Source organism: Ascaphus truei, chromosome 7 (genome assembly GCF_040206685.1).
Source record: "Ascaphus truei isolate aAscTru1 chromosome 7, aAscTru1.hap1, whole genome shotgun sequence".
Taxonomy (NCBI): domain Eukaryota; kingdom Metazoa; phylum Chordata; class Amphibia; order Anura; family Ascaphidae; genus Ascaphus; species Ascaphus truei.
The window spans coordinates 116,760,218-116,785,644 of NC_134489.1; the positions used below are offsets into that span (position 1 = coordinate 116,760,218).

The window sequence follows — 25,427 nt, forward strand, 5'->3', positions numbered from 1 at the left end:
CAATATAAAAAATGGAGGGAAGCCAGACAATCGGGTAGCATAGGCTTTCCTCTCTTTAAGATGATGTCACTTCAGAAAAAAACTAAATGGCAGCCATCACATGGTACACCAAGCAATTGGTGATTAAGGGGTTGTGAACAATAGTTTTTTAATTTTATTGTAATGTTGCTGCCCATGGAGGACGTTGATGAGGATGAGGGCGGCCTTCATCCTGGCAAAGGTAAGTCAAACTTTAATTTACTTTATGCTTGTTTTATTTTTAATGGGCAAATGTGTTATTATCAAGATCTGGATAATAATTTTGTAATTACAGTGTGTGTTGGGGTTGGGGGGGGGGGTTGTATTGATTTTTATTGTATTGCAGTATAATGTTTTTTTGAATTGGGAAAATTAGCCATCTTTGGCTAATAGCACTTTTACCCATTCCAGAATGGTGTTGGTGATACAGGGGGTGGATTAAGGTGGTAGTTGCCCCAGGATGGTGTTTTGGCCTTGTGGGAGGGTAGCGCGAGGGGTTAATCCCTTCATTACCTTAGCGGTTGCAACCTCTAAGGTAATGAAGGGGGTAACTTCTACTGCCACCCTCCCGCAAGGCCTAAACACTCACCCTGGGCAACTACAAGCTTCACCCACCCCCTGTACCAACAACAAAGCAGTGCCTGCTATTTAACCCCTTCATTACCTTAGCGGTTAGCTCAGGTAACCGCTCTCTTGCATAATACCATAACTTGGGAACAAAGCAGAAGAGAACCTTTCAGTTTTGCTCAAATGTTTGAAATCTCTCTTGTTCCTCAGCAAATATGGATGGTATAATATGTTGTGAGTGAGAGACAAAAAGGAACCAGTCTTTTTGACAATAGGTATTGGTTGGTATGATATTGACCTTTAATGTCTCCAGCAGCGGGGGCAGGCCTGGTAGGCGGATAGTCTGGAATGCCGGGTTGGGGTTGCAGAAGGTGGGTTAGAAAAGAACTTGCCGGGTCGTGGGGCGGAGCCAGAAGAGAGGTCGGAGTCCGAGTGCCGTGGTCAAGGGTAGGAGCCAGGAGATTGGTCAGTGTCCGAGAGCCGAAGAAGCATATGAATAGCACTGTGGATATTCTGAACACATGATACATAAAGCTTGGCCCCCTGCAGACGCACTTACCAGAATCCCTCCTATTGTCTCTGTACGTTCTCCCTACCTACCAATTAGACTTTAAGCTCCTCTGGGCAGGGACTCCTCTTCCTTAATGTTACTTTTATGTCTAAAGCACTTATTCCCATGATCTGTTATTTATATTATCTGTTATTTATTTGATTACCACATGTATTACTACTGTGAAGCACTATGTACATTAATGGCGCTATATAAATAAAGACATACAATACAATACAATTGGTTAACTGAGGAAAAAGTTCATAAGCGACTTGAAAAAATTAAAGTAAATAAGGCACCTGGCCCCGGTGGCATACATCCAAGTGTTCTCAAGGAGTTAAGCTCAGTAATAGTCAAACCATTATATTTAATATTCAAGGACTCCATTTCCACAGGCTCAGTACCACAAGATTGGCGTAAAGCAGATGTGGCGCCTATATTTAAAAAGGGAGCTAAATCACAACCGGGAAATTACAAACCTGTAAGCTTGACTTCAATAGTAGGGAAACTACTTGAAGGTTTAATACGGGATAATATTCAGGAATACCTAATGGAAAACAAAATTATTAGTAATAGTCAGCATGGATTTATGAAGGATAGATCTTGCCAAACTAACCTTATTTGTTTCTTTGAGGAGGTAAGTAGGAATTTAGACCAGGGTAATGCAGTTTATGTGGTCTACTTAGATTTTGCAAAGGCTTTTGATACGGTTTCACACAAGAGGTTGGTGTACAAAATAAAGAAATTTGGACTCAGTAATAATATATGCACCTGGATTGAAAACTGGTTAAAGGACAGACAACAGAGGGTTGTCATAAATGGAACTTTTTCAGGTTGGGCTAAAGTTGTGAGTGGAGTACCTTAGGTATCGGCACTTGGACTCCTGCTTTTTAACTTGTTTATTAATGACCTTGAGGTTGGCAAAGAGAGCATATTAGTCTCCATCTTTGCTGATGACACTAAATTGTTTAAGGTAGTAGAATCAGAGCAGGGTGTAATTTCTCTCCAGAAGGACTTGGATAGACTGGAAACTTGGACAGGTAAATGGCTGATGAGGTTTAATACAGATAAATGTAAGGTTATGCATTTGTGAAACAAGAATAAACAGACAACTAACAAATTAGATGGAGATAAAATGGAGGAATATTTGACGGAGAAGTATTTAGGAGTGCTGGTAGACAGCAGGCTTACAAATAGTGCCCAAAGCCATGCAGTAGCTGCAAAGGCAAACAAGATCTTATCTTGCATTAAACGGGCAATGGATGGAAGGGAAGTAAACATAATTATGCCCCTTTATAAAGCATTACTAAGACACCTATAATATGGAGTACAATTTTGGGCACCACTCCTTAGAAAATACATGATAGAACTAGAGAGTGTACAGAGAAGAGCCACCAAATTAATAAAGGGGATGGACAATCTGTTTTATGAGGAGGGGCCAGCTGTGTGCATGAGCTGTGTGCGTGAGCGCTCACATATCGCGATGGCATGACCACTGGCATAGAAAACAATAATTTTGTCTTTACGTTCAGCTACGCGATCACTTGGTGGGCGGGCAGGGCAGATAGTGTGGAACAATAGGATTGCAGGTAGTGTAAACCAATGGCAGTGAAGTGTTGTACTTTGACATCATGGCTGTGCCCCCCCTAACCCCTGTCCAGGCCGCACATCCCATTGCTCAACACAGACCAGAGATCGTGGATTTTACCCGTGCATGCGCCACCAGGCACTCAGACACATGCGCCACCGTGGCCACTGGGTTAGAGGTAAGGAGATTTCACCAGCAAAAAAGGAACGGGTTCTTTACAGTAAGGGCAGTTACAATGTGGAATTCATTACCCATGGAGACTGTGATGGCAGATACAATAGATTTGTTCAAAAAAGGTTGGGAATGTTTATAGAAAGGAAAGGTACATAGCGATATACCAAATAAGTATACATGGGAAGGATGTTTATCCAGGGAGTAATCCGATTGCCAATTCTTGGAGCCAGGAAGGAATTTATTTTCGCCTTATGAGATATCATTGGATGATATAACACTGGTTTTTTTTGTTTGCCTTCCTCTGGATCAATAGAAGTACTTATATAGAATGAAGTATCTGTCTTTTAAATTTGGCATAGGTTGAACTTGAAGGACGCATGTCTTTTATTCAACCTCATCTACTATTTAACTATGTAATACCCCCCCCCCCCCCGCACGTCACATCCCCCTCTCCTGCACATCACACCTAATACTCCCCTGCACACCCCCCTCCTGCACATCACAGGTGCGCCTGCCCCATCCAGCCACCGATCTTCTGGCATGGGGGCAGGGCCTATACAGGAGGCAGCGACAGCAATGGAGAGAGGCCTGCTGCCGTGGGGAAAGCTGGGGCCCGGAAGATGGATGTGGAGCTGGCAGTCCCCGGGGCATTTGGTCAGGTCCAACTGCACGCGCCGGCTGGGTCCTCAGCAGCCTCTGGGTCCAGGACAATTGTCCCGGCTCCCCCCCCCCCTTTTTTTTTTAAGTAAGGGACACATTTTCCTAACTGAAAAATAGTAACATATTGTTACACATTATTAAAAGACAGATGATAGGTACAGTGAGGCTCCTCTCCTTTTGTCCACTAGGAACCTAAGGGCCTAGAAGCGTCTGAAGCACTATATATACCCTTCTGTGAGGTCATCATCTCCCTGGATACAAGGGAACGAATTTGGATGTTCCTTAGTCCTTCTGACCCAGGTGGCAGACAAAACATCTTCTAGAAGGTGGGCATAGTAAGAATTATACTTCATATCCTGCCCCTGAGGGCAGAATCAACAACTTTCCGAATGTGGGCGTGGCTAAGCCTCTGTGAGCTACTTTACAATAAATATGGGAAGGAGCACGGTACTTTGCAACAACCGAGGCAACCCTTTAGGGGCCTTAATTCTTAACTGCCCAAAGTAATCCCTGAGGGGGGTTACACATGTTAAAACAGAAAATATTAACAAATATGTAAATAAGGTTGTTTCTGCGCATGGGGAGGGTGGTTACCATTTACATAAATGAAGATTGTTAGTGCTAATTTTAACAAGCATTGTGCAGCTGTTTTCAGCGAGTTCCAAGCACATAAAATACGCAGCATGGGGCTCCTGCCTCACATTACGTGTTGGGTGCTGTTCTTCTTCCCGCACTGCTGCCGATCGATCTGCAGTCTCCCTCACAGCATCAGGAATTCACAAGCACAGCCGTATAGATCAATAAACATACAGTATTATTCTGAGGATCTATTCCAACATGGGTTTTTTACACAGGTGCAGCAGGGCTCTTTAGATGTCACTAATGTTATGCAGCGTTGCTTCCCCCACTGGTGGGAGATTTGGCCATTACTGATCGTGTGGTGCAGTGATCCTCAACCTTTTTTATTTGGAGGAACATTTCGAAAAAATCTCAGGGAACCCCTATCTGGCTGGCACATTAGTTTCGACAGGGGTAAATCACAACATTTCACACCTTACGAGCCCCCTCTATTTCCCACCCTCTACCCATGTATTTTTCTCCCCTCCGTCTCACTCACTCTCCCCCTCTCCCGCCTCGCATGTATTTATCTCTTGTGTCTCACTCTTGCTCCCTCTTTTCGTCACTCACTCCCTCCCCCCCTCTCTCCTCTCACTTGCCCTTACCTTCCGTCAATTACCGCAATCTCACTGAATCCCCCTACAAAATGCATACCAAAAAAACCCCACGCCCCTAAATACAAATAACCTATACCCCGCAATACATAATAAAAATACCGCACCCCACCAATACCATATTAAAAATGCCTCCAACAATACATATTAAACTTGTAAAGTGAGAAGGGCCGAACTGCTCCAAGGAAAACAGATTTGGGCCGCATGGGTAAAATCATCATCATCATCATCCTCATATCTACCCCAGCACCCCTCATCATCATCATCCTCATACATTTCCCTCAGCACCCCTCATCATCATATCTCCCCCAGCACCCCTCATTATCCTCATCTCCCCCCCCCTGCACCCCTCCTCCTCCTCCTCCTCCTCCTCATCATCCTTATATACCCACCCCCTGCATCTCACATCACCCCCACTCTGCATCTCACCTAACCCCCCCTCCCCCACCCCCTGCCCAGTGACAAAACTTTTGAAGCATAGAATCAATCCTTGATGGAAATAGTAAGGGGGAGGGGGGATTAAAAATTGTAACAATCCCAGGAGTAAATGTCTTTCTAATGCAAAAAGAGTTATGGGAGTTATCTTGCCAAAGTGTTCCAATCGCTGTTTAATGAATAACCCCCCTATGTATTAAAGGAAAGAGGACACTGCAAAAATAACCAGCAACGTTACAAAAACAAAGCAAACTGCACATGAAAGAATTGGAATTTTCCAACACCTGGTGGCAAGAGAAGGAGGTCCATAACAACACTTACATTTCTGTCTGATAAAAGGGTTCACGTTTTAGAGTTTTGCAGACACATGAGCACATGGCAGGGACATAAACAGTTGTTATATAGTTGTTAGAGTGCATGATTTGCTGTTGTAGAGGAGGTGAGGAGCCCAGAGTTCCTACCTCTTTGTTAAGACCTCGTCTACAGCTCTGCAGTGGAGCTGGGAGCTTCGCACAGATGATACCATCCACTTACGCGGTTATTGGACTCGGTGAGAAAGAGAGAGTGTCCCAGGAATGAAACTCACAAAGCAACTGAACACATAAAATAGATCTGGCAGATGTTGCTAGGATCTGGGGGGTCCTCACTGCTGCTGGCTCCGTCAGACAAAGTGCAGAGCAAGCATCCACCTCCCAGCACTAGTTTACACATTCTGATTCCCTCTCATCTGAGACACATGAAGACAACAGGCACTACACATAGTGTTTTATGTCTGCCTGGAAATGACTTTGCTTATACTCTGATACGGAAGGCATGTGGTATTGTAACACTCTGCATCTCTGAAAGATTAAAAACAACTGTTGCTCTACAGAGGGTGGGGGGTGGTAGGTGAGGGGGGGGGGTAAGGGAGGGTCGTGGTCCATAGGCGGAACTCCTGAGACTGCTACACGGAACCCCAGGGTTCCGCAGAACCCTGGTTGGGAATCACTGGTGTGGTGCATGATATCTGCTGGTAACAGGAGGGCCGAGTCATCCGCCGATGGTAGTTGGGACACAGGACTAGGCTTCTGGGGTTCATACCCCACATATCTCTTTAGCAGTGCAGCGCCTCCATCTGCTGTAGGCACCAGGAGCTGAAGGTGATCTCCCATGGTAGGACTTATTACCTCTCCCCCCAGTAAGGTCACGCACCAGGCAGGAGGTATCACAACAGAAACGGGTTTATTACTCTTCTGTACAGTTACAGGAACAAGGCAGGCCTCTGCCAGATTCAGTATTCTCAGCTACCACTGATGGATGGTCCCTGGCCTGTCACTACAAGCCAAGGGCACCCGCAGCCATCCTAGATCTTCCCTACCTCCCTAGCAGAGGCAGAGGTATGGTCCACACTCACTCTCCCCCCGAGATGAAGAGGACTGGAGAAGGCCCAATCTCAGCCTTTCCACTGTGCGACCTGCTTTCCTCAGTGGGGAAGGACAACTCACCAATTTAGGGTGGTCCTGCCTTTAAGTACAGCCAGGATGAGGGCACTAGGTCTGGCTCATGATTGGTCATGCCCAGGCCTGATGTCACCGCCTCCCGCTGTCACTCAAATGCAGCTCCTCGGAGGGGGAAAATCCCATATCAACTACTGGCAAGGCCTGCTTGTACCAGGGCTTACTGCCAGTACAGGGAAGCCTGATTGTATCAGGGCTTACTGCCAGTACAGGGGCAGAACAGCAGCCACCTGGTGACCTGGCTACAGTTACATTTGCCTCTTCTCTTTCAGCCTTTTCTATTTTCGACATGTGAAAGACTCGGTCTCCTGTGTGCATGATTTTTGTAGACTTCATCTTCAATGGTTGCCCCCATATGACTTTGAAATAAAACTGTGATATATATGCAAATATACAGATATTAGATCCATGAGAATGAAATAGTGGAAGTGAAGCAGATTTTATGATCAGTCCCCACAATCCATTTCCATTCCAGTGTCCCTAGTTTAACACATTGCTTTTTATTAGCTGCACAGCAACCTACACTGTTAATTGTTCTGAAAAGATCAGCCTTTAATACATAATGCTATATTTCTGTGGTCGACCAGACTGTAGGGGGAAAATCTTGAATGTCCCTGGGGTATTTTTGTACGTGAGATTTGGAATATTGCTGGGACACAAGAAAATGAAGCATTTCTGTAAGGACAATTATAATTAACAAATTTCAACAGGTATAAATAAGGTGTCTATAAACATTTAATGATCTTTTCTGAAGCATACAGCTATGACCTTACAACTGTGTTAAAACATTTTGCTACAGGCAGAGAAAGTTGTCAGGCAATGACAAATTGGTAGCATTTTCCAGCCAGTGAGTGCAGAAGCGAGAAGCTAAATATGGGATGGTATGTTTCTAGAGATGTGCAAAGCTTTCACCCGAGTTCGCGAACCATGCACAATTTGCAAGTGATTCGTCATGCATTAGATCAATGTGGAGAAATGGGAGAGAGGGGTGGGGAGAGAAGGAAAGTGGGGGTGGGGGAGAGAGAAGGAAAGTGGGGGTGGAGGGGAGAGAGAGAGATTGATTTGTAAATTATCTTATATCCCTTCTCAATCACAACAAACTTTTATGCAATACATAGAGATATACCAGTAAACAATGCTGAAACACCTGTGAAACATTTGGATATTCAAAGTATATTATAGTGATTGAAAATAGAATATTTCCGGGTTTCACAGGTGTTAGTCCTTGCTCACAGACCTGATGTTCCCCCTCTCTCTCCTTGCTCACAGACCTGATGTTCCCCCTCTCTCTCCTTGCTCACAGACCTTATGTTCCCCTCTCTCTCCTTGCTCACAGACATGATGTTCCCCCTCTCTCTCCTTGCTCACAGACCTGATGTTCCCCCTCTCTCTCCTTGCTCACAGACCTGATGTTCCCCCTCTCTCTCCTTGCTCACAGACCTTATGTCCCCCTCTCTCTCCTTGCTCACAGGCCTGATGTTCCCCCTCTCTCTCCTTGCTCACAGGCCTGATGTTCCCCCTCTCTCTCCTTGCTCACAGACCTGATGTTCCCCCTCTCTCTCCTTGCTCACAGACCTGATGTTCCCCCTCTCTCTCCTTGCTCACAGACCTGATGTTCACCTCTCTCTCCTTGCTCACAGACCTGATGTCCCCCCTCTCTCTCCTTGCTCACAGACCTGATGTCCCCCTCTCTCTGCTTGCTCACAGACCTGATGTTCCCCTGTCTCTCCTTGCTCACAGACCTTATGTTTCCCCTCTCTCTCCTTGCTCACAGACCTTATGTTCCCCCTCTCTCTCCTTGCTCACAGACCTGATGTCCCCCTCTCTCTCCTTGCTCACAGGCCTTATGTTACTTTTCTCTCCTTGCTCACAGACCTGATGTCCCCTCTCTCTCCTTGCTCACAGGCCTAATGTCCCCCTTCTCTCCTTGCTCACAGACCTTATGTTCCCCCTCTCTCTCCTTGCTCACAGGCCTGATGTTCCCCCTCTCTCTCCTTGCTCACAGGCCTGATGTTCCCCCTCTCTCTCCTTGCTCACAGACCTTATGTTCCCCCTCTCTCTCCTTGTTCACAGACCTGATGTTCCCCCTCTCTCTCCTTGCTCACAGGTCTGATGTCCCCCCTTTCTCTCCTTGCTCATGGACCTGATGTCCCCCCTGTCTCTCCTTGCTCACAGGCCTAATGTCCCTCTTCTGTCCTTGCTCACAGGCCTAATGTCCCCCTCTCTCTCCTTGCTCACAGGCCTGATGTTCCAGTCTCTCTCCTTGCTCACAGACCTGATGTTCCCCCTTTCTCTCCTTGCTCACAGGCCTAATGTCCCCCTTCTCTCCTTGCTCACAGACCTTATGTTCCCCCTCTCTCTCATTGCTCACAGGCCTAAGTTCCCCCCTTTTTCTCCTTGCTCACAGACATGATGTCCCCTCTCTCTCCTTGCTCACAGACCTTATGTTTCCCCTCTCTCCTTGCTCACAGACCTGATGTTCCCCCTCTCTCTCCTTGCTCACAGACCTGATGTTCCCCCTTTCTCTCCTTGCTCACAGGCCTGATGTCCCCCTTCTCTCCTTGCTCACAGACCTTATGTTTCCCCTCTCTCTCCTTGCTCACAGACCTGATGTTCCCCCTTTCTCTCCTTGCTCACAGGCCTAATGTCCCCCCTCTCTCTCCTTGCTCACAGACCTGATGTTCCCCCTCTCTCTCCTTGCTCACAGACCTGATGTTCCCCCTCTCTCTCCTTTCTCACAGACCTGATGTCCCCCCTCTCTCTCCTTGCTCACAGACCTTATGCTCCCCCTCTCTGCTTGCTCACAGACCTGATGTCCCCCCTCTCTCTCCTTGCTCACAGGCCTAATGTCCCCCCTTTCTCTCCTTGCTCACAGACATGATGTCCCCCCTCTCTCCTTGCTCACAGACCTTATGTTCCCCCTCTCTCTCCTTGATCACAGGCCTGATGTTCCCCCTCTCTCTCCTTGCTCACAGGCCTAATGTCCCCCTTCTCTCTTTGCTCACAGACCTTATGTTCCCCCTCTCTCTACTTGCTCACAGGCCTGATGTTCCCCCTCTCTCTCCTTGCTCACAGGCCTAATGTTCCCCCTCTCTCTCCTTGCTCACAGGCCTAATGTTCCCCCTCTCTCTCCTTGCTCACAGGCCTAATGTTCCCCCTTCTCTCCTTGCTCACAGACCTTATGTTCCCCCTCTCTCTCCTTGCTCACAGGCCTGATGTTCCCCCTTCTCTCCTTGCTCACAGACCTTATGTTCCCCCTCTCTCTCCTTGCTCACAGACCTGATGTCCCCTCTCTCTCCTTGCTCACAGGCCTAATGTCCCCCTTCTCTCCTTGCTCACAGACCTTATGTTCCCCCTCTCTCTCCTTGCTCACAGGCCTGATGTTCCCCCTCTCTCTCCTTGCTCACAGGCCTGATGTTCCCCCTCTCTCTCCTTGCTCACAGACCTTATGTTCCCCCTCTCTCTCCTTGTTCACAGACCTGATGTTCCCCCTCTCTCTCCTTGCTCACAGGTCTGATGTCCCCCCTTTCTCTCCTTGCTCATGGACCTGATGTCCCCCCTGTCTCTCCTTGCTCACAGGCCTAATGTCCCTCTTCTGTCCTTGCTCACAGGCCTAATGTCCCCCTCTCTCTCCTTGCTCACAGGCCTGATGTTCCAGTCTCTCTCCTTGCTCACAGACCTGATGTTCCCCCTTTCTCTCCTTGCTCACAGGCCTAATGTCCCCCTTCTCTCCTTGCTCACAGACCTTATGTTCCCCCTCTCTCTCATTGCTCACAGGCCTAAGTTCCCCCCTTTTTCTCCTTGCTCACAGACATGATGTCCCCTCTCTCTCCTTGCTCACAGACCTTATGTTTCCCCTCTCTCCTTGCTCACAGACCTGATGTTCCCCCTCTCTCTCCTTGCTCACAGACCTGATGTTCCCCCTTTCTCTCCTTGCTCACAGGCCTGATGTCCCCCTTCTCTCCTTGCTCACAGACCTTATGTTTCCCCTCTCTCTCCTTGCTCACAGACCTGATGTTCCCCCTTTCTCTCCTTGCTCACAGGCCTAATGTCCCCCCTCTCTCTCCTTGCTCACAGACCTGATGTTCCCCCTCTCTCTCCTTGCTCACAGACCTGATGTTCCCCCTCTCTCTCCTTTCTCACAGACCTGATGTCCCCCCTCTCTCTCCTTGCTCACAGACCTTATGCTCCCCCTCTCTGCTTGCTCACAGACCTGATGTCCCCCCTCTCTCTCCTTGCTCACAGGCCTAATGTCCCCCCTTTCTCTCCTTGCTCACAGACATGATGTCCCCCCTCTCTCCTTGCTCACAGACCTTATGTTCCCCCTCTCTCTCCTTGATCACAGGCCTGATGTTCCCCCTCTCTCTCCTTGCTCACAGGCCTAATGTCCCCCTTCTCTCTTTGCTCACAGACCTTATGTTCCCCCTCTCTCTACTTGCTCACAGGCCTGATGTTCCCCCTCTCTCTCCTTGCTCACAGGCCTAATGTTCCCCCTCTCTCTCCTTGCTCACAGGCCTAATGTTCCCCCTCTCTCTCCTTGCTCACAGGCCTAATGTTCCCCCTTCTCTCCTTGCTCACAGACCTTATGTTCCCCCTCTCTCTCCTTGCTCACAGGCCTGATGTTCCCCCTTCTCTCCTTGCTCACAGACCTTATGTTCCCCCTCTCTCTCCTTGCTCACAGACCTTATGTTCCCCTCTCTCTCCTTGCTCACAGGCCTAATGTCCCCCCTCGCTTCTTGCTCACAGGCCTAATGTCCCCCCTCTCTCCTTGCTCACAGACCTGATGTTCCCCCTCTCTCTCCTTGCTCACAGGCCTAATGTCCCCCCTCTCTCCTTGCTCACAGGCCTGATGTTCCCCCTCTCTCTCCTTGCTCACAGACCTGATGTTCCTCCCCCTCTCTCCTTGCTCACAGACCTTATGTTCCCCCCCTCTCTCCTTGCTCACAGGCCTGATGTTCCCCCTCTCTCTCCTTGCTCACAGGCCTGATGTTCCCCCTCTCTCTCCTTGCTCACAGACCTGATGTTCCTCCCCCTCTCTCCTTGCTCACAGGCCTGATGTTCCCCCTCTCTCCTTGCTCACAGGCCTGATATGCTCCCTCTCTCCTTGCTCACAGATCTGATTTTTCCCCCCTCTCTCCTACTGTAGCTCACAGTCCTGATGTTCCCCCCTCTCTCTGCTTGCTAACAGACCTGATGTTCCCCCTCTCTCCATGCTCACAGGCCTGATATGCTCCTTCTCTCCTTGCTCACAGATCTGATTTTTCCCCTCTCTCTCCTTGCTCACAGACCTGATATGCTCCCCCTCTCCTTGCTCACAGACCTGATGTTCCACCACTCTCTCCTTGCTCATAACCTGATGTTCTCTCTCTCTCTCTCTCTCTTTGCTCATACACTTGATGTTCCCCCCTCTCTCTCTGCTCACAGATCTGACATTTCCCCTCTCTCTTCTCGCTCACAGGGCTGATTGTTGTTACTCTTGCACTCTGTTGGATGCCCAATCAGATCCTTCGCATTATGGCAGCCAGTACTCCCAAGCAGGAATGGACTGTCAGCTACTTCCACATCTATATGACACTACTCCCCGTCGCTGATATCTTTTTCTACCTGAGCTCTGTGGTGAACCCTCTTTTATACAACATCTCTTCCAAGCAATTCAGAAGGGTGTTTCTGCAGGTCCTTCGTTGTCACCTGACGATTGAACATGTGAACAAAGAGAAGCTTCTGCGAGCCAATCTAAACTCTACTATGAGGAGCACCAACTACAAGCGTCCTCTGATCTTCATGTCATCAAGAAGAAATCCTTCTACAAAGGTAGTTAACAAGAATTTATTGAGAACTTTTCAGACTGAGCCTTGTCCTGACAGCTGCCTACAGAAAAGCAGTCTGGAACCAGATATGGAAATAAAACTACAACAGAAAAACTCAAACACATCTACACATGGTCTTTGTGAAAGTGAAATCTGAGCCTCCACTAGCAGATGTACCATGCAAAGTAGAGTATGGATGTTCACGTGCTTTTTTTAACACGTTCCCTGCTTGTGCACAAGGAACTGACCTTTATTAAAGTCCAGATTGAAAATACAACTGAAAAACGGATTTACTGTTGCCAAACAAAAAGACAACAAAATTACATTTCTGGTGATCTCTCATCATTACTTTGGAAACAAACCACCAAGAAGGATTTCCCCTGACAATTAGGGACCAGCAGGGAGTAGTCATTAGAAGGTTCTTTCTGGTTCAAAGCTGCACTATCACCGATGCCAGCATTAGCAGCACAGACATGGTCAGGGTTCCCCCCTGCAGCATTTCAGCTGAATTTCCCTTCTTCTTGACTCGGGGCCCATTGCAAAGAGGTGTGTTACAGCAACTGATACAGACTGAGTTCACTTTACCAGGTGTGCAGAAAGACTGGTATCCCGCAGAAGCGATGAGACAAGCTGCAGATGATGCACACGACTTGCGGTACATAATTCCTGGCAAAAGAACAAGTAACAAGATATTACTCACACATCATGAAAAGCTGTGTAAAATGAGACAACGGCACAGCTCAGACAGCTTGTGACCTGCAACATTGCACCATGCAAATCACAGATATGACTATAATATTCAGTGTGAAGGAGTTGTGGCACTGTGACTATTGTCCTTTTCAGTGTCCGTGGCCCCGTGGGAAACACACTGTATGGTGGCTGAGAGCCCGGCAGAAAGGAGAGAGAGGAAAGGCGGGTTGAAGCCTCAACCCCATGAATGTTGAGTGTGCGATAAAGAAAGTGGATGAGTGTGCTATGTGAGAAATAGGGGGTGGGGGAAATGTGGAGTGTGTTTAGAAGAATAGTGAGTATGAAGAAGAGTGAGTGTATAAGAAGTGGGTGAGTGAGGTGGGTGTGTGCGTGTGCAAAGGGTTGTGTGCAGCAGGGTTGCCCTGAGATTTCAAAAATCGTCCATGGATTGTAGAATTCTGTGGAAATGATTTCCCAGTGTGTCCCAATATCTATCACAGCATAAAGGTGTAGGTCACATCTAATCCCTAAATATGTTTGGGAACTTGTCAGTACTATTTCAAAGCAAAAAAAATAAAAAACTAATTTGTTACTAGAAAATGTGTGCAAAATCTTGAATATGCCTTTTTCATAAACAGTAAAGAGGTATTAATATTTAAGCTACACTGATTTCATTATAACTAAGTGACAAACTCCCATTTTACTGCCAGACATTGCATTCTAATTTTACATGGGACTGGAATTTTCACATGTGCACAGATTTAATCCGTACCAATCAAATATTAGGGGACTTTATCACAATGGAACTAAATATGAGATAAACAAATGTGAACAGCACTGAATCTAAAGTAGGGTTAATATATCACCTGTAAAAATATGATCTAAGCTTTTATAAATAGTAAAATATTCTATTAGAATATGATGACAGTTCAATGCATCCTCATCATGCAGCTTGGCATGTTTGAATGTATTTGTAATACTGTACTTTAAGGTTTATACAGCAGATAAAATGCACCCAACTAACATGTCTGATATGATAATTAATCTCCTGTTAGGTCCTTATCTATTATTTCCAATCTCTACCATTCGTATTTTCTGTATCTCAGAAATCTATACCACTTGATGTCTTCCCCCCTTTGGGGACTGTTTCCTCTATCTACTACTCTTTCAGTAGTGGCGCTTTACCTCCTTTGCCACTAATCCAATGTCATGTTTATATGATGTGTTGTAAGGGAAAGGCTAATGCTAAAGGCAAGAGTCCCAACGTTTATAAACTTTCTTCTCTGGAAGCTGATCTTCATAAATAACATTTCTATTTTGTACATATCTTGTCCTGATGTGAATGATTGATATGAAAGACGAAAATTGTATTTTTTAACTTTTCCTGATCTGCAGCTTACAGTACAACCCACAAACTATCCATGAACTGTTTGCTCACGTCTTCAATTCTTTCCCTCTGCACATGGATTTATTTCTGGAACTTTGTAATTAGAACATGTGGCAGTAACACAAATATATCTATTGTATGTAGCTTTAAATAAGGATGATAGAAGCTACTTCAGATAAGATGCTCTATTTGTGCTATATCTGTAATGAGATAAAATAACTCACTAAAGGGTGATACAATTTAGCACCGCCTACCTAAATTAGTAATGGACATCATTTTCCCCAAGTATAACGCATATCCCCAAAGGTAATTATATACAAAAACAACGACTGTTGCTTAACTCATCGCATAGGCTAAAAGTCCGGCATAATTAGCACTGCCTACTGTAGCGCCGACGAGTATTCTAAAGCAAATCTGGGGCAATCACCAACAAGACCCAGGTACATGCTGGGTACATGCTGGGTGCATGCTGGGTACATGCTGGGTACATGCTGGGTACATGTTGCAACATTTCAGTGACATTTCTGCAGACAGACTAATGGCCCATCGGATTAACAGCAGGGGTCCCTGGCAGTCCCATTCAACTGAATGGGGCTGCCAGGGACCCCTGCTGAGTTAATCCGATGGGCCATTAGTCTCTGCAGAAATGTCACTGAAATGTTGCAGCATGTACCCAGCAGTTGGTGATAGCCCCAGATTTTCCAAGGCAAGTTTAAGGCAAGTTTTAGAATACTCGTCGGCGCACCTGTATGTTAGCTTCAAATACCATGGTGCAACGGGACGGGCTATTTTTACTAGTGCCCGAAGTGACTTGTTTAGCTCCCGAGCACCTTTATACAATACATGTAGAGATACAGTGCACAAACAAGGAACATACCTACGATACCTGGGAAATATACTAATGTGAATATGCAAAGTGTATTGAAATTATATCATTAACAAATTTCCCAGGTATTTCAGGTGTGCTTCATTTTGTGCACAAGCCTCTCCACGTGTTGAATAAAAGTATGTTTGGGGAGGTATATAGGCTACTTGGTATTCAAGTATTGACTGTAGTGGATATGCAATATTAGCGGGAATGCCACTTTTGCATATCATTAGCACTAACAGGCAAACATTTACTATAACCATACGCTATGTAAAGGAGTAAGACTGGGTTAAAGTTAGGTTATTTCCTTTAGTGGATAGTGTCACGGTAGACCAGACTTTCACATGGATCGCAAACACCAGGCAGAAGAAGAAAGTTAAATAAACAATAGTTTATTCTGGTCAGAGACAACAGGGAGCATCGCAGGGCACAAACAAGGCAATAACTCACCACAAACTCTGGGTACAAGGGACCCCTAGCTTGCTAGGTGTAGGGCACTGCCGAAGCTATCTTACCCTAGATACCGCCTTGATCCACCGGTTCAGATTAGCCCAGTAACTCAGGATACCTGCCTCTGGTCCACAGCTCACTTTCCTATTGGTTTTGACACAGAGACCAACCATGAACAAATGTGGAGCCCTGCTCAGCATCGGCATGTATAGTTTCCCGGCCTCCATCTGAAAACATGGAGAACTGGGTACCGACCACCCGGTGAGCCCATCAGGAGTCCGGGGCTCGACTGGATGGATCAATCAGGGTGGTGATAGCTTCAGGGTGCAGAACTTTGGGAGTGTGGGAAATTGGAATTGACCAATGAAAATGGAACCTTGGATCCCAATTACAGCTACATGCCTCCCGCAAGTAGACACCTAACTGCTGGGGAGAGAATAATGCTTCATTTTAGAGTATATATCCTTGCCTTTCAGCAACTCACCTAGGCCCACACAAAGCCTGACTGACTCACTGTGTGCTAGCCACTCAACCATTGTTAGTTGCTCAAGCACACACGTCACATAGCAATATACAGAAACCACACAGATACATAATAAATGACCTGTACATATACCTGTACAAAAAAAAGACAGGGGAGCCCAATGCTACATCCAATTGACAAAACATATATGGTAATAAGTATAATGTTAAAAAATTAAATAATAATATTTTCTTCGTAATTTAGTTAAACCCTTTGGCCAAAGCGACATAAGCCTGCATGCCAACGTCAAGGCATAACCAAATATACAGGTCCTAACAAACCACACTGTGAACCTTCCCTTTTACCTCTGTATGAGGGGGAACAACCATAGTAGGTCCTGTCCATATACAGTATGTTTTGTCAATTGGATGTAGCATGGGGCTTCCCTGTCTCTTGTTGTATACATTTGCCACGCTCAGTAACACTCCTTTTGACACACACATATATATATATATATATATATATATATATATATATATATATATATATATATATATATATGTAGAGGTATCAGTACCGTGTTAGCCGAGCTTCAATAATCAAAAAAATAAAAAAATATAAATAGATGATACCGTTCTGTGGCTAACGAAATGCTTTTATTTGTGCGAGCTTTCGAGATACACTGATCTCTTCTTCCGGCGATGTTACAATGAATGAAGCAAAAGGTAAACTTAAAAACAGTGTCTCTTGGAATGTTATCTGTGCTGTTCCTTCCCCCGGTGTGGATGTGTTTTATGGCTAGAGGTGTTAAATGGTTACTGAAAGCAAGTGAAGAAAGAGTGTGTATGTGTATCAGTGTGAATTAAAAATGAATGGAGAGCCATATATAAAGAAAAAAGTAGCGCCAAGAGGTGATAAATTATATACCAATAAATAGCAATAAATGTTATTATATATAATACCCTAAAAAATAATTAATTAAATAATATCAAATAATAATATACAGCAAGCAGCATTATTTTAGACCAAACATAAGGATACACAAGATAACAAAATCAAAGTCCAATGTCCAAACCCTATGATGAGTCCTGACAGATAGCACCAGAACAAATGTACAGATCCCAGGGGCCCACGGCAGCTCTCACATGGAATAACCAACTCCACAGCAAATTATATAGAAAAAAACAAACAGAGCGCACGCCCCATAGTGTAACACTGTGACATTTAATATGGGGAAGGGTGGATGGAGGGATTAAAAACACTCACAAAGTAAAGGTAAAATTTAAGCAGTATGTGATATATAATCACCACCAGGCATGTCCAAACTGCAGCAGGGAGTCCAAGATTCGCTGGAAAAGGTCACTCAAACAGCGCTGTCCTTCCGGTTCACTTGAAATCTTCCAAAGTCATCTGGTATCAGAGTTAGCCTTGAAATCCCTACATGTGCTCCCCGGCCGTAAAGGAGCACACAACGTGATGACGTAGTGTCGTAGGTTACGTCCCTGATGCGTTTCGTCGCAACAAATGCAACTTTATCAAAGGGAATGTCCCTGAACAAGAATAACAGTGTTTAAGTACTGGAGGGTCCCAATTGTGATTGGTGGATGGACTAAATGAAAGTTCCACCCCTAAATCGGATCGTAGCTATAGTCTTGTGTAGTTTAATTAACCCAAAACAGTTCAATTGAACTATTTGTTAATAATTGATATATATGTTATTCTAAAGGTTTAAATGATTCATAGGATAAATGGACTCTCCAGTAGTATAACAGTAACATACATATATGACAGAGGATAATGATATATACTGCTTCTTTTGATATGGCATATACTATATGGTTAATACAATATAAAAATATAGGGAAGAGATATATGAAAAATATATGTAAAAAATATACAATACAAAACAACTTAAAAATATAATATGTTACACTATTTAGTGCAAATTACATATGCAACAAATTTACTACACTTAACTAAAATACTTTACACTTCTAATACAGTTATTAAAATATTTCTTTATAAAAAATCTTATATATAAACAATTGTATAACATATTATCCAGAGACAATAGTTGTGTATATATATGATTGAAAGACCAATCGCTCAATTCTATTTATACTAGTGTAAAAACACACAAAATCCAGCAAATAAAAATTACAAATTAATAAAATGAATCTAAAATGTCCACATGCATTATAAATTTATTATAAGTTTATTTATTATCTTCTGAAGAAGAAAGGAGAGAAATGTTACCATCACATATATGGTGGGGATGAGTGGAGGCGGGGGGGGAGGGGGGGTTGGAGGGGGGCTGGAAGGGGGGAGAGGGATAGGGAAAGAGATGGGGAAGGGAGGGAAGGAAATGAAGGTGGAGAGGGGGGGAGGGGGGAGGGGGGAGGATGGGGGGGGGGTGGTTTGGGAAGGTATGGCAGCAGTGGATGGGGATTGTGAAAAGAGGGGGTTGGCAAAAAGAAGCAGCAGAAATTGATTCAGAGAACAAACACCCAGGAAGTAAAGGCAGACTTATACCAGAGTACTGGTATCTAAACATTCATTTAGACCACCGGGGGTGAGTGTCCCCAACCGGTGTATCCAAAAGGTCTCCCTTCTACAAAGTGTTTTGAAGCGGTCCCCTCCTGATTCACTAAGAGGAATGTGCTCAATACCCATAATTTTTAAGGATTCTGGATCCTTGTTATGTTTGCTGGAAAAATGTCTCGGTAAATTATGGGTACTGACACCATTTATCACATTCCTCCTGTTCTCCAGGAATCTAGTACACAGGGGCCGAGTGGTGCGACCTACATATTGGAGGCCGCATCCACATTGTATTAAATAAACGACAAATGTACTGAGGCAATTAATATTGCCCCTCACATTATGTCTTTCATCTTTGTGAAGGGAGGCAAACTCCATTTTGGTAGTAAGATGTTTTCACGTGATGCAGCGGCCTCTGCCACACCTGTGATTGCCAATAAGGTTCACTGAAGCGGCACCGGCAGCCGCAACCGTAGGTTTGAGTTTGCTTGGAGCTAGAATGTTTTTAATATTTTTTGCTTTCCTATATACAATGGGAATCTTATCAGGAATAATATTCCCCAAATGGGGAACACATTTCAAAATGCTCCAATGGGTATTTAATATGCCCTGTATGGATCTGTGGGATTGGTTAAAAGTGGTAATAAACCTTGAAACCCCATCTACTTGTAATGATCCATTTCTTGGAGTATTATATCTTGTATTCTTATTTTTGATAATACACTTTTTAAGTAATGATGACCTGTCAGATAACATCACCATGTTGAGAGAGTCAGATACCAGGTCAGGGTTATACCCCTTTAGCAAAAACTTTTCACACAGTTCTTTGGATTGGTGACCAAAATCACTCTCCCTGGAACAGTTCCTTTTGAGACGATGAAACTGTCCCAGGGGGATGCTTTTAAGCCACTGTGCATGGTGGTTACTTGAAGCATGAACATAATTGTTCACTGCAACAGGCTTGAAATGTGTGGTGGTAATGATATTACCTTCTGGGTCTGCAGTTAAAACCAGATCCAGAAATACCACAGAAGTAGAACTAATTTCAAATGTAAATTTCAAGCCCATGGCATTGTGATTGAAGGAAGTGAGGACATTGGAAAAAACAGTGATATCACCCTCTCAAATATTAATAATATCATCGATGAAACGACCATAGTATATAAGGCCCGCCCCCAGCTCTGGGTTGGGCCAAATAGATGTTTCTTCCCAATATCCCATAAAGAGGTTGGCATAGCTGGGGGCAAACCTCGTACCCATGGCCGTTCCACAGATTTCCAGCGAATCTTGGACTCCCTGCTGCAGTTTGGACATGTCAGGTGGTGATTATATATCACATACTGCTTAAATTTTACCTTTACTTTGTGAGGGTTTTTAATCCCTCCATCCACCCTTCCCCATATTAAATGTTACAGTGTTACACTATGGGGCGTGCGCTCTCTGTTTTTTTTGTTAATATATATATATATATATATATATATATGATGTGGTGGGTGTTGGGTTTGAGCTTGCTGGGAATGTGTGTGTCTATATAGATACCTAACAGGGAATAACTTATTAACAGGACTGGCAGCAATTTTGCAGTCTGAAGGTGGCCATTTTGACCCTTTACCAGGGTTGCCATCATGACTGATAAGGTCAACGAGTGGGCTTAACCTTTAATACTGTATTCTGTGCCCGGCTGCCCCTACTATCACAGATAGGTGTTACTATTAACCTAACATTAATTTAGGTAAATGTTAGGTTAAATATTCAAACAGAGCGTAGTATATCTGGGCCAAATTGTTCTAAAGCTTAGCACAGTTTAATGAACATGGCCCTATGTAACAATATCAAATACTACAGTATTAGTAAAGTGAGACTTTTACTGGAGGGACAATCATGTAACAGAGGACAGACTGCTGCGGCAATTCTTATGATACAGCAAAGAGGAAAGAGATAATTTCTCTAATAAATTATAGTGGACTCAGGAATATATAACAAGAAATGTGCAATGAAATAAAGACAAAGCCAACAAGAATCCAGTATGCACGGAAAATGTATTTGTTGTAATGAATGTGTCACGTCCTGATTCCGTGTTACAATGTGAAGATTTCCCTGAGCTTATTTCAATGAAACCGTTCAGCCATGTATTTATGCAGCTTCTACTTACATTCTGCTACAGTATATCTGCAAGTAACACTGGATGTCACATTAAAATAAACTATTACAAATAGAAAGATTTACATGTATGCTTCTCATTGGAGAGCAGAGCCCTTTGTGCTTTGTATGTTCAAACAGAACAATTGAGCAGAGTGTTCTTCTGAAAACAACAGCATGAAATTGGAGTATGTTGTGAACAAAAAAACTAACATATTTCTGTGAAATTACAAAATCATTCAGACAGATCCATAGCTGTTTCCATGTAAACTTTCTATATTGAATGAAGGATCACTGGGCTTGGAAAAAATTCTTAGATAAAAAGATATTAAACGACTGCTCTTTGAAGTGGGACTTGCCATCAGCTCTAGTGTACATGAACTTTTAAAATTCACCATCTCTCTGTGCTTTGGGAACTAAAATATTAGAATGCAACCTGTTTGGGGCACCAATTATTCAGCATTACTTTATACTGTTGTAACGGATTTTCTGACCTGGCCTGACCCACCCAATCTCACATTGGCCCCTGTGGTCTAACCAGTCCCCATTACATGGTAGTGTCTTGTGGTGCACCTGTTGGCAACAGGACTCCTGAGTCTCCCGCATGATGGTGTTTGGGGATTGTCAACCCAGACAGGCAGCTGAGGTAGTGTGCATGAGTCCTACCTATATCCAGTGCAGCGCCTCCACCTCATCAGGATCCCTGCATCCGTATTGGGGATGATTCTGATGAGGAACTCCTTCTTGGTGCCATCCTCTGTAGAGTAACTCCAGACTCACACATGAGAATGTCTTTGATCACGGTGTCTTTATTGTGGCTTATGGTGCGGGCCAACTGCCCACTTACAGTGGTTTGTCTAGCCACACATCTTGCTGTGTTATCCTTTCAAAGGTACGCCCTCCCAATAGAGTGGGATCCCCTCTCCCCTCAGGGAGATCACCCCTGTGCCAGGTCCCTGGACACAGTATGGCTTGGTCAGCTAGATGTTACTTAACATAACATAGGGCCACTAGTTAAAGCACTAGTGTGCCACCGATTCCCAAGTCTCAACGCAGACTTGCTCCTTACTCCAACACACTAACTTTTAGCAGTGCTGTGCATTATATCCCTCAGGGGGCAGGCACATCTCTGATGTCACTAACGGTGGACTCAGAGTATGTAGCCACTCCCATCCACACATAGGGCACCTCACCAGGGTGTGAGGGCAAACCTCCATGATTACTGCTGGCATCCCTGTAACTTACCAGGTTTACTGCCAGCAGGAGAGGAAACTGCAGTCCATTTTACAGCATGGCTACACTGTACACCAGTTTATCAAAGTCCCTACGTGCTGACGAGCCCGATGTTGCTACGGGATGCATTAAGAGACATTGCGTCGCAATGGAGACTGAGCGTAACATATCAAAGCATAACAGACGGCTGTTCAACCATCAGCTGTGCACAGTGGTGGATATACAATTTTGCCGCTCTTAGGCCCATACCATCTTGCGACCCCTAAATTTTCCGTCTCATCCTCTCCTCAATACACATAATACCGCCCACTCCTCAATACACATAATATGGCCCGGTCCTCAATACAGATGTAGCCATGTCTCCATCTGCCCCCCCCTTCCTCCTCACTATGTTGCTCCGCAGGGGAACTACACACCCCAGAATGCCCCAGGAGCTGAGGTCATGTGACACAGTACAGCCAATAGGGCTGCTAGAATCTCCTGAGGGGAGATTGGAACTTTGGGAGTGCTTGAAGTGCAAGCTGACAGTTAGTTCAGTTGAGCCAGGACTGAGACAGGGAAGATAAGATCTGGGTGTCAGTGGCACCCAGACTAGGTCATATTAACCCCCTTAGGTCCAAGATAGTTCCCAAACACCACATTAGATTGTGGCTGTTTCAGGGAAACCCCTAGGTAGGGACATTTCCCAATTAGCTCTATATAGTTAAGTTATAGTGCCAGTGAAGACGCCATGTTGTGAAGCATAGCCTGCAGTCTGGGACCCGATACAGGCATACATGATTAAAGACTATTTTATTGGTGGGACCATCCTGCTGGAACCGACCCCACGCAGAGGCGGAGGCTTCGCTGACATCGCTGAATCTCCAGGATCCCTGTTGTTAATCGGCCGCTCCGGGTATTGGAGTACCTGGCAGGTACATCAACTAAAGTGCACCGACAGTTCACAGGTAGTGCTACAATACACACTTTTGGGTGGGCCTTGACATTGGGTAAAAGGACATCAGGGTATTGGTGTCAAGCACCCTTTGTACTGTGGGGACACACTTGGTGTAAGGGGGTTGGGCGTGTATATATATATATATATATATATATATATATATATATAGTGGTGTGAAAAAGAAAGTACACCCTCTTTAAATTCTATGGTTTTACATATCAGGACATAATAACAATCATCTGTTCCTTGGCAGGTCTTAAAATTAGATAAATACAACCTCAGATAAACAACAACACATGACATATTACACCGTGTCATGATTTATTTAACAAAAATAAAGCCAAAATGGAGAAGCCATGTGTGAAAAACTAAGTATACCTTATGATTCAATAGCTTGTAGAACCACCTCTAGCAGGAATAACTTGAAGTAATCGTTTTCTATATGACTATCAGTCTCTCACATCGTTGTGGAGGAATTTTGGCCCACTCTTCTTTACAACGTTGCTTCTGTTCATTTAGGTTTGCGGGCATTTGTTTATGCACAGCTCTCTTAAGGTCCAGCCACAACATTTCAATCGGGCTGAGGTCTGGACTTTGACTGGGCCATTGAAACACCTTGATTTTTTTCCTTTTCAGCCATTCTGTTGTAGATTTGCTGGTGTGCTTGGGATCATTGTCCTGTTGCATGACCCAATTTCGGCAAAGCTTTAGCTGTCGGACAGATGACCTCACATTTGACTCTAGAATTCTTTGGTATACAGAGGAGTTCATGGTCGATTCAATGACTGCAAGGTTCTCAGGTCCTTTGGCTGCAAAACAAGCCCAAATCATCACCCCTCCACCACCGTGCTTGACAGTTGGTATGAGGTGTTTGTGCTGATACTGTATACTGTGTTTGGTTTTTGCCAAATGTGGCGCTGTGCATTATGGCCAAACATCTCCACTTTGGTCTCGTCTGTCCAAAGACATTGTTCCAGAAGTCTTGTGGTTTGTTCAGATGCAACTTTGCAAACCTAAGCCGTGCTGCCATGTTCTTTTTAGAGAGAAGAGGCTTTCTCCAAGCAACCTTTCCAAACAAACCATACTTGTTCAGTCTTTTTCTAATTGTACCGTCATGAACTTTAACATTTAACATGCTAACTGAGGCCTGTAGAGTCTGAGATGTAACTCTTGCGTTTTTTGCAATTTCTCTGAGCATTGCACGGTCTGACCTTGGGGTGAATTTGCTGGGACGTCCACTCCAGGGAAGATTGGCAACTGTCTTGAATGTTTTCCACTTTTGAATAATCTTTCTCACTGTAGAATGATGGGCTTTCAATTGTTTGGAAATGGCCTCATAACCCTTCCCAGATTGATGGGCAGCAACAATTGCTTCTCTAAGATCATTGCTGATGTCTTTCCTCCTTGGCATTGTGTTAACACACACCTGAATGCTCCAGACCAGCAAACTGCTAAAACTTTGGCTTTCATAGAGGTGGTCACACTTGCTGATGATCAATTAATCAAGGGCATTTGATTAGCAGCACCTGTCTGCTACTTAGCATCTTAATTCCTATGGAAGCAGTAAGGGTGTACTTAGTTTTTCACACAGTAGCTTCTCCATTTTGGCTTCCTTTTTGTTAAATAAATCATGACACGGTGTAATATGTCATGTGTTGTTGTTCATCTGAGGTTGTATTTACCTAATTTTAAGACCTGCTAAGGAAAGATGATTGTTATTATGTCCTGATATGTAAAACCATATAATTCAAACAAAGAGGGTGTACTTTCTTTTTCACACCACTGTGTGTGTGTATATATATATATATATATATATATATATATATATATATATATATATATATATATATATATATACACTATGAGTAGCACCATGGCTACTACTATACATGATACGTAAAGCTTGGCCCCCTGCAGAAGCACTTACCTTAATGCCCTCCTACTGTCTTTGTACGATCTCCCCACCAATTAGATTGTAAGCTCTTCGGAGCAAGGATTCCTCTTCTACAATGTTACATTTATGTCTGAAGCAATTATTCCCATGATATGTTATTTGTTATTTATATGATTACCAAGTGTATTACTACTGTGAAGCGCTATGTACATTAATGGCGTTATATAAATAAAGACATACATACATACATACTGTACATTGTGGGGTATAAGTATTATATCCTGTTCAGTAAAACCTG

General features: G+C 44.4%; 2 protein-coding genes across 3 annotated transcripts in view; one reads left to right on the forward strand and one right to left on the reverse strand.

The window, feature by feature from the left end:
* Positions 1–14,515, forward strand: part of GPR39 (G protein-coupled receptor 39) — a 161,858-nt gene extending 147,343 nt beyond the window's left edge. Inside the window, exon 2 of one of the 2 annotated variants that reach the window (XM_075609955.1) lies at positions 12,179–14,515. In XM_075609955.1, coding sequence (XP_075466070.1) covers positions 12,179–12,684 — 506 coding nt within the window. In that variant the 3' untranslated portion in view covers positions 12,685–14,515. The remainder of the gene's footprint in view (positions 1–12,178) is intronic. The other variant, XM_075609956.1, reaches the window with a different exon arrangement.
* LYPD1 (LY6/PLAUR domain containing 1) overlaps positions 12,331–25,427 on the reverse strand; it is a 184,325-nt gene continuing 171,228 nt past the window's right edge. Inside the window, exon 2 of the mRNA XM_075609957.1 lies at positions 12,331–13,193. Coding sequence (XP_075466072.1) covers positions 12,958–13,188 — 231 coding nt within the window. The 5' untranslated portion in view covers positions 13,189–13,193 and the 3' untranslated portion in view covers positions 12,331–12,957. The remainder of the gene's footprint in view (positions 13,194–25,427) is intronic.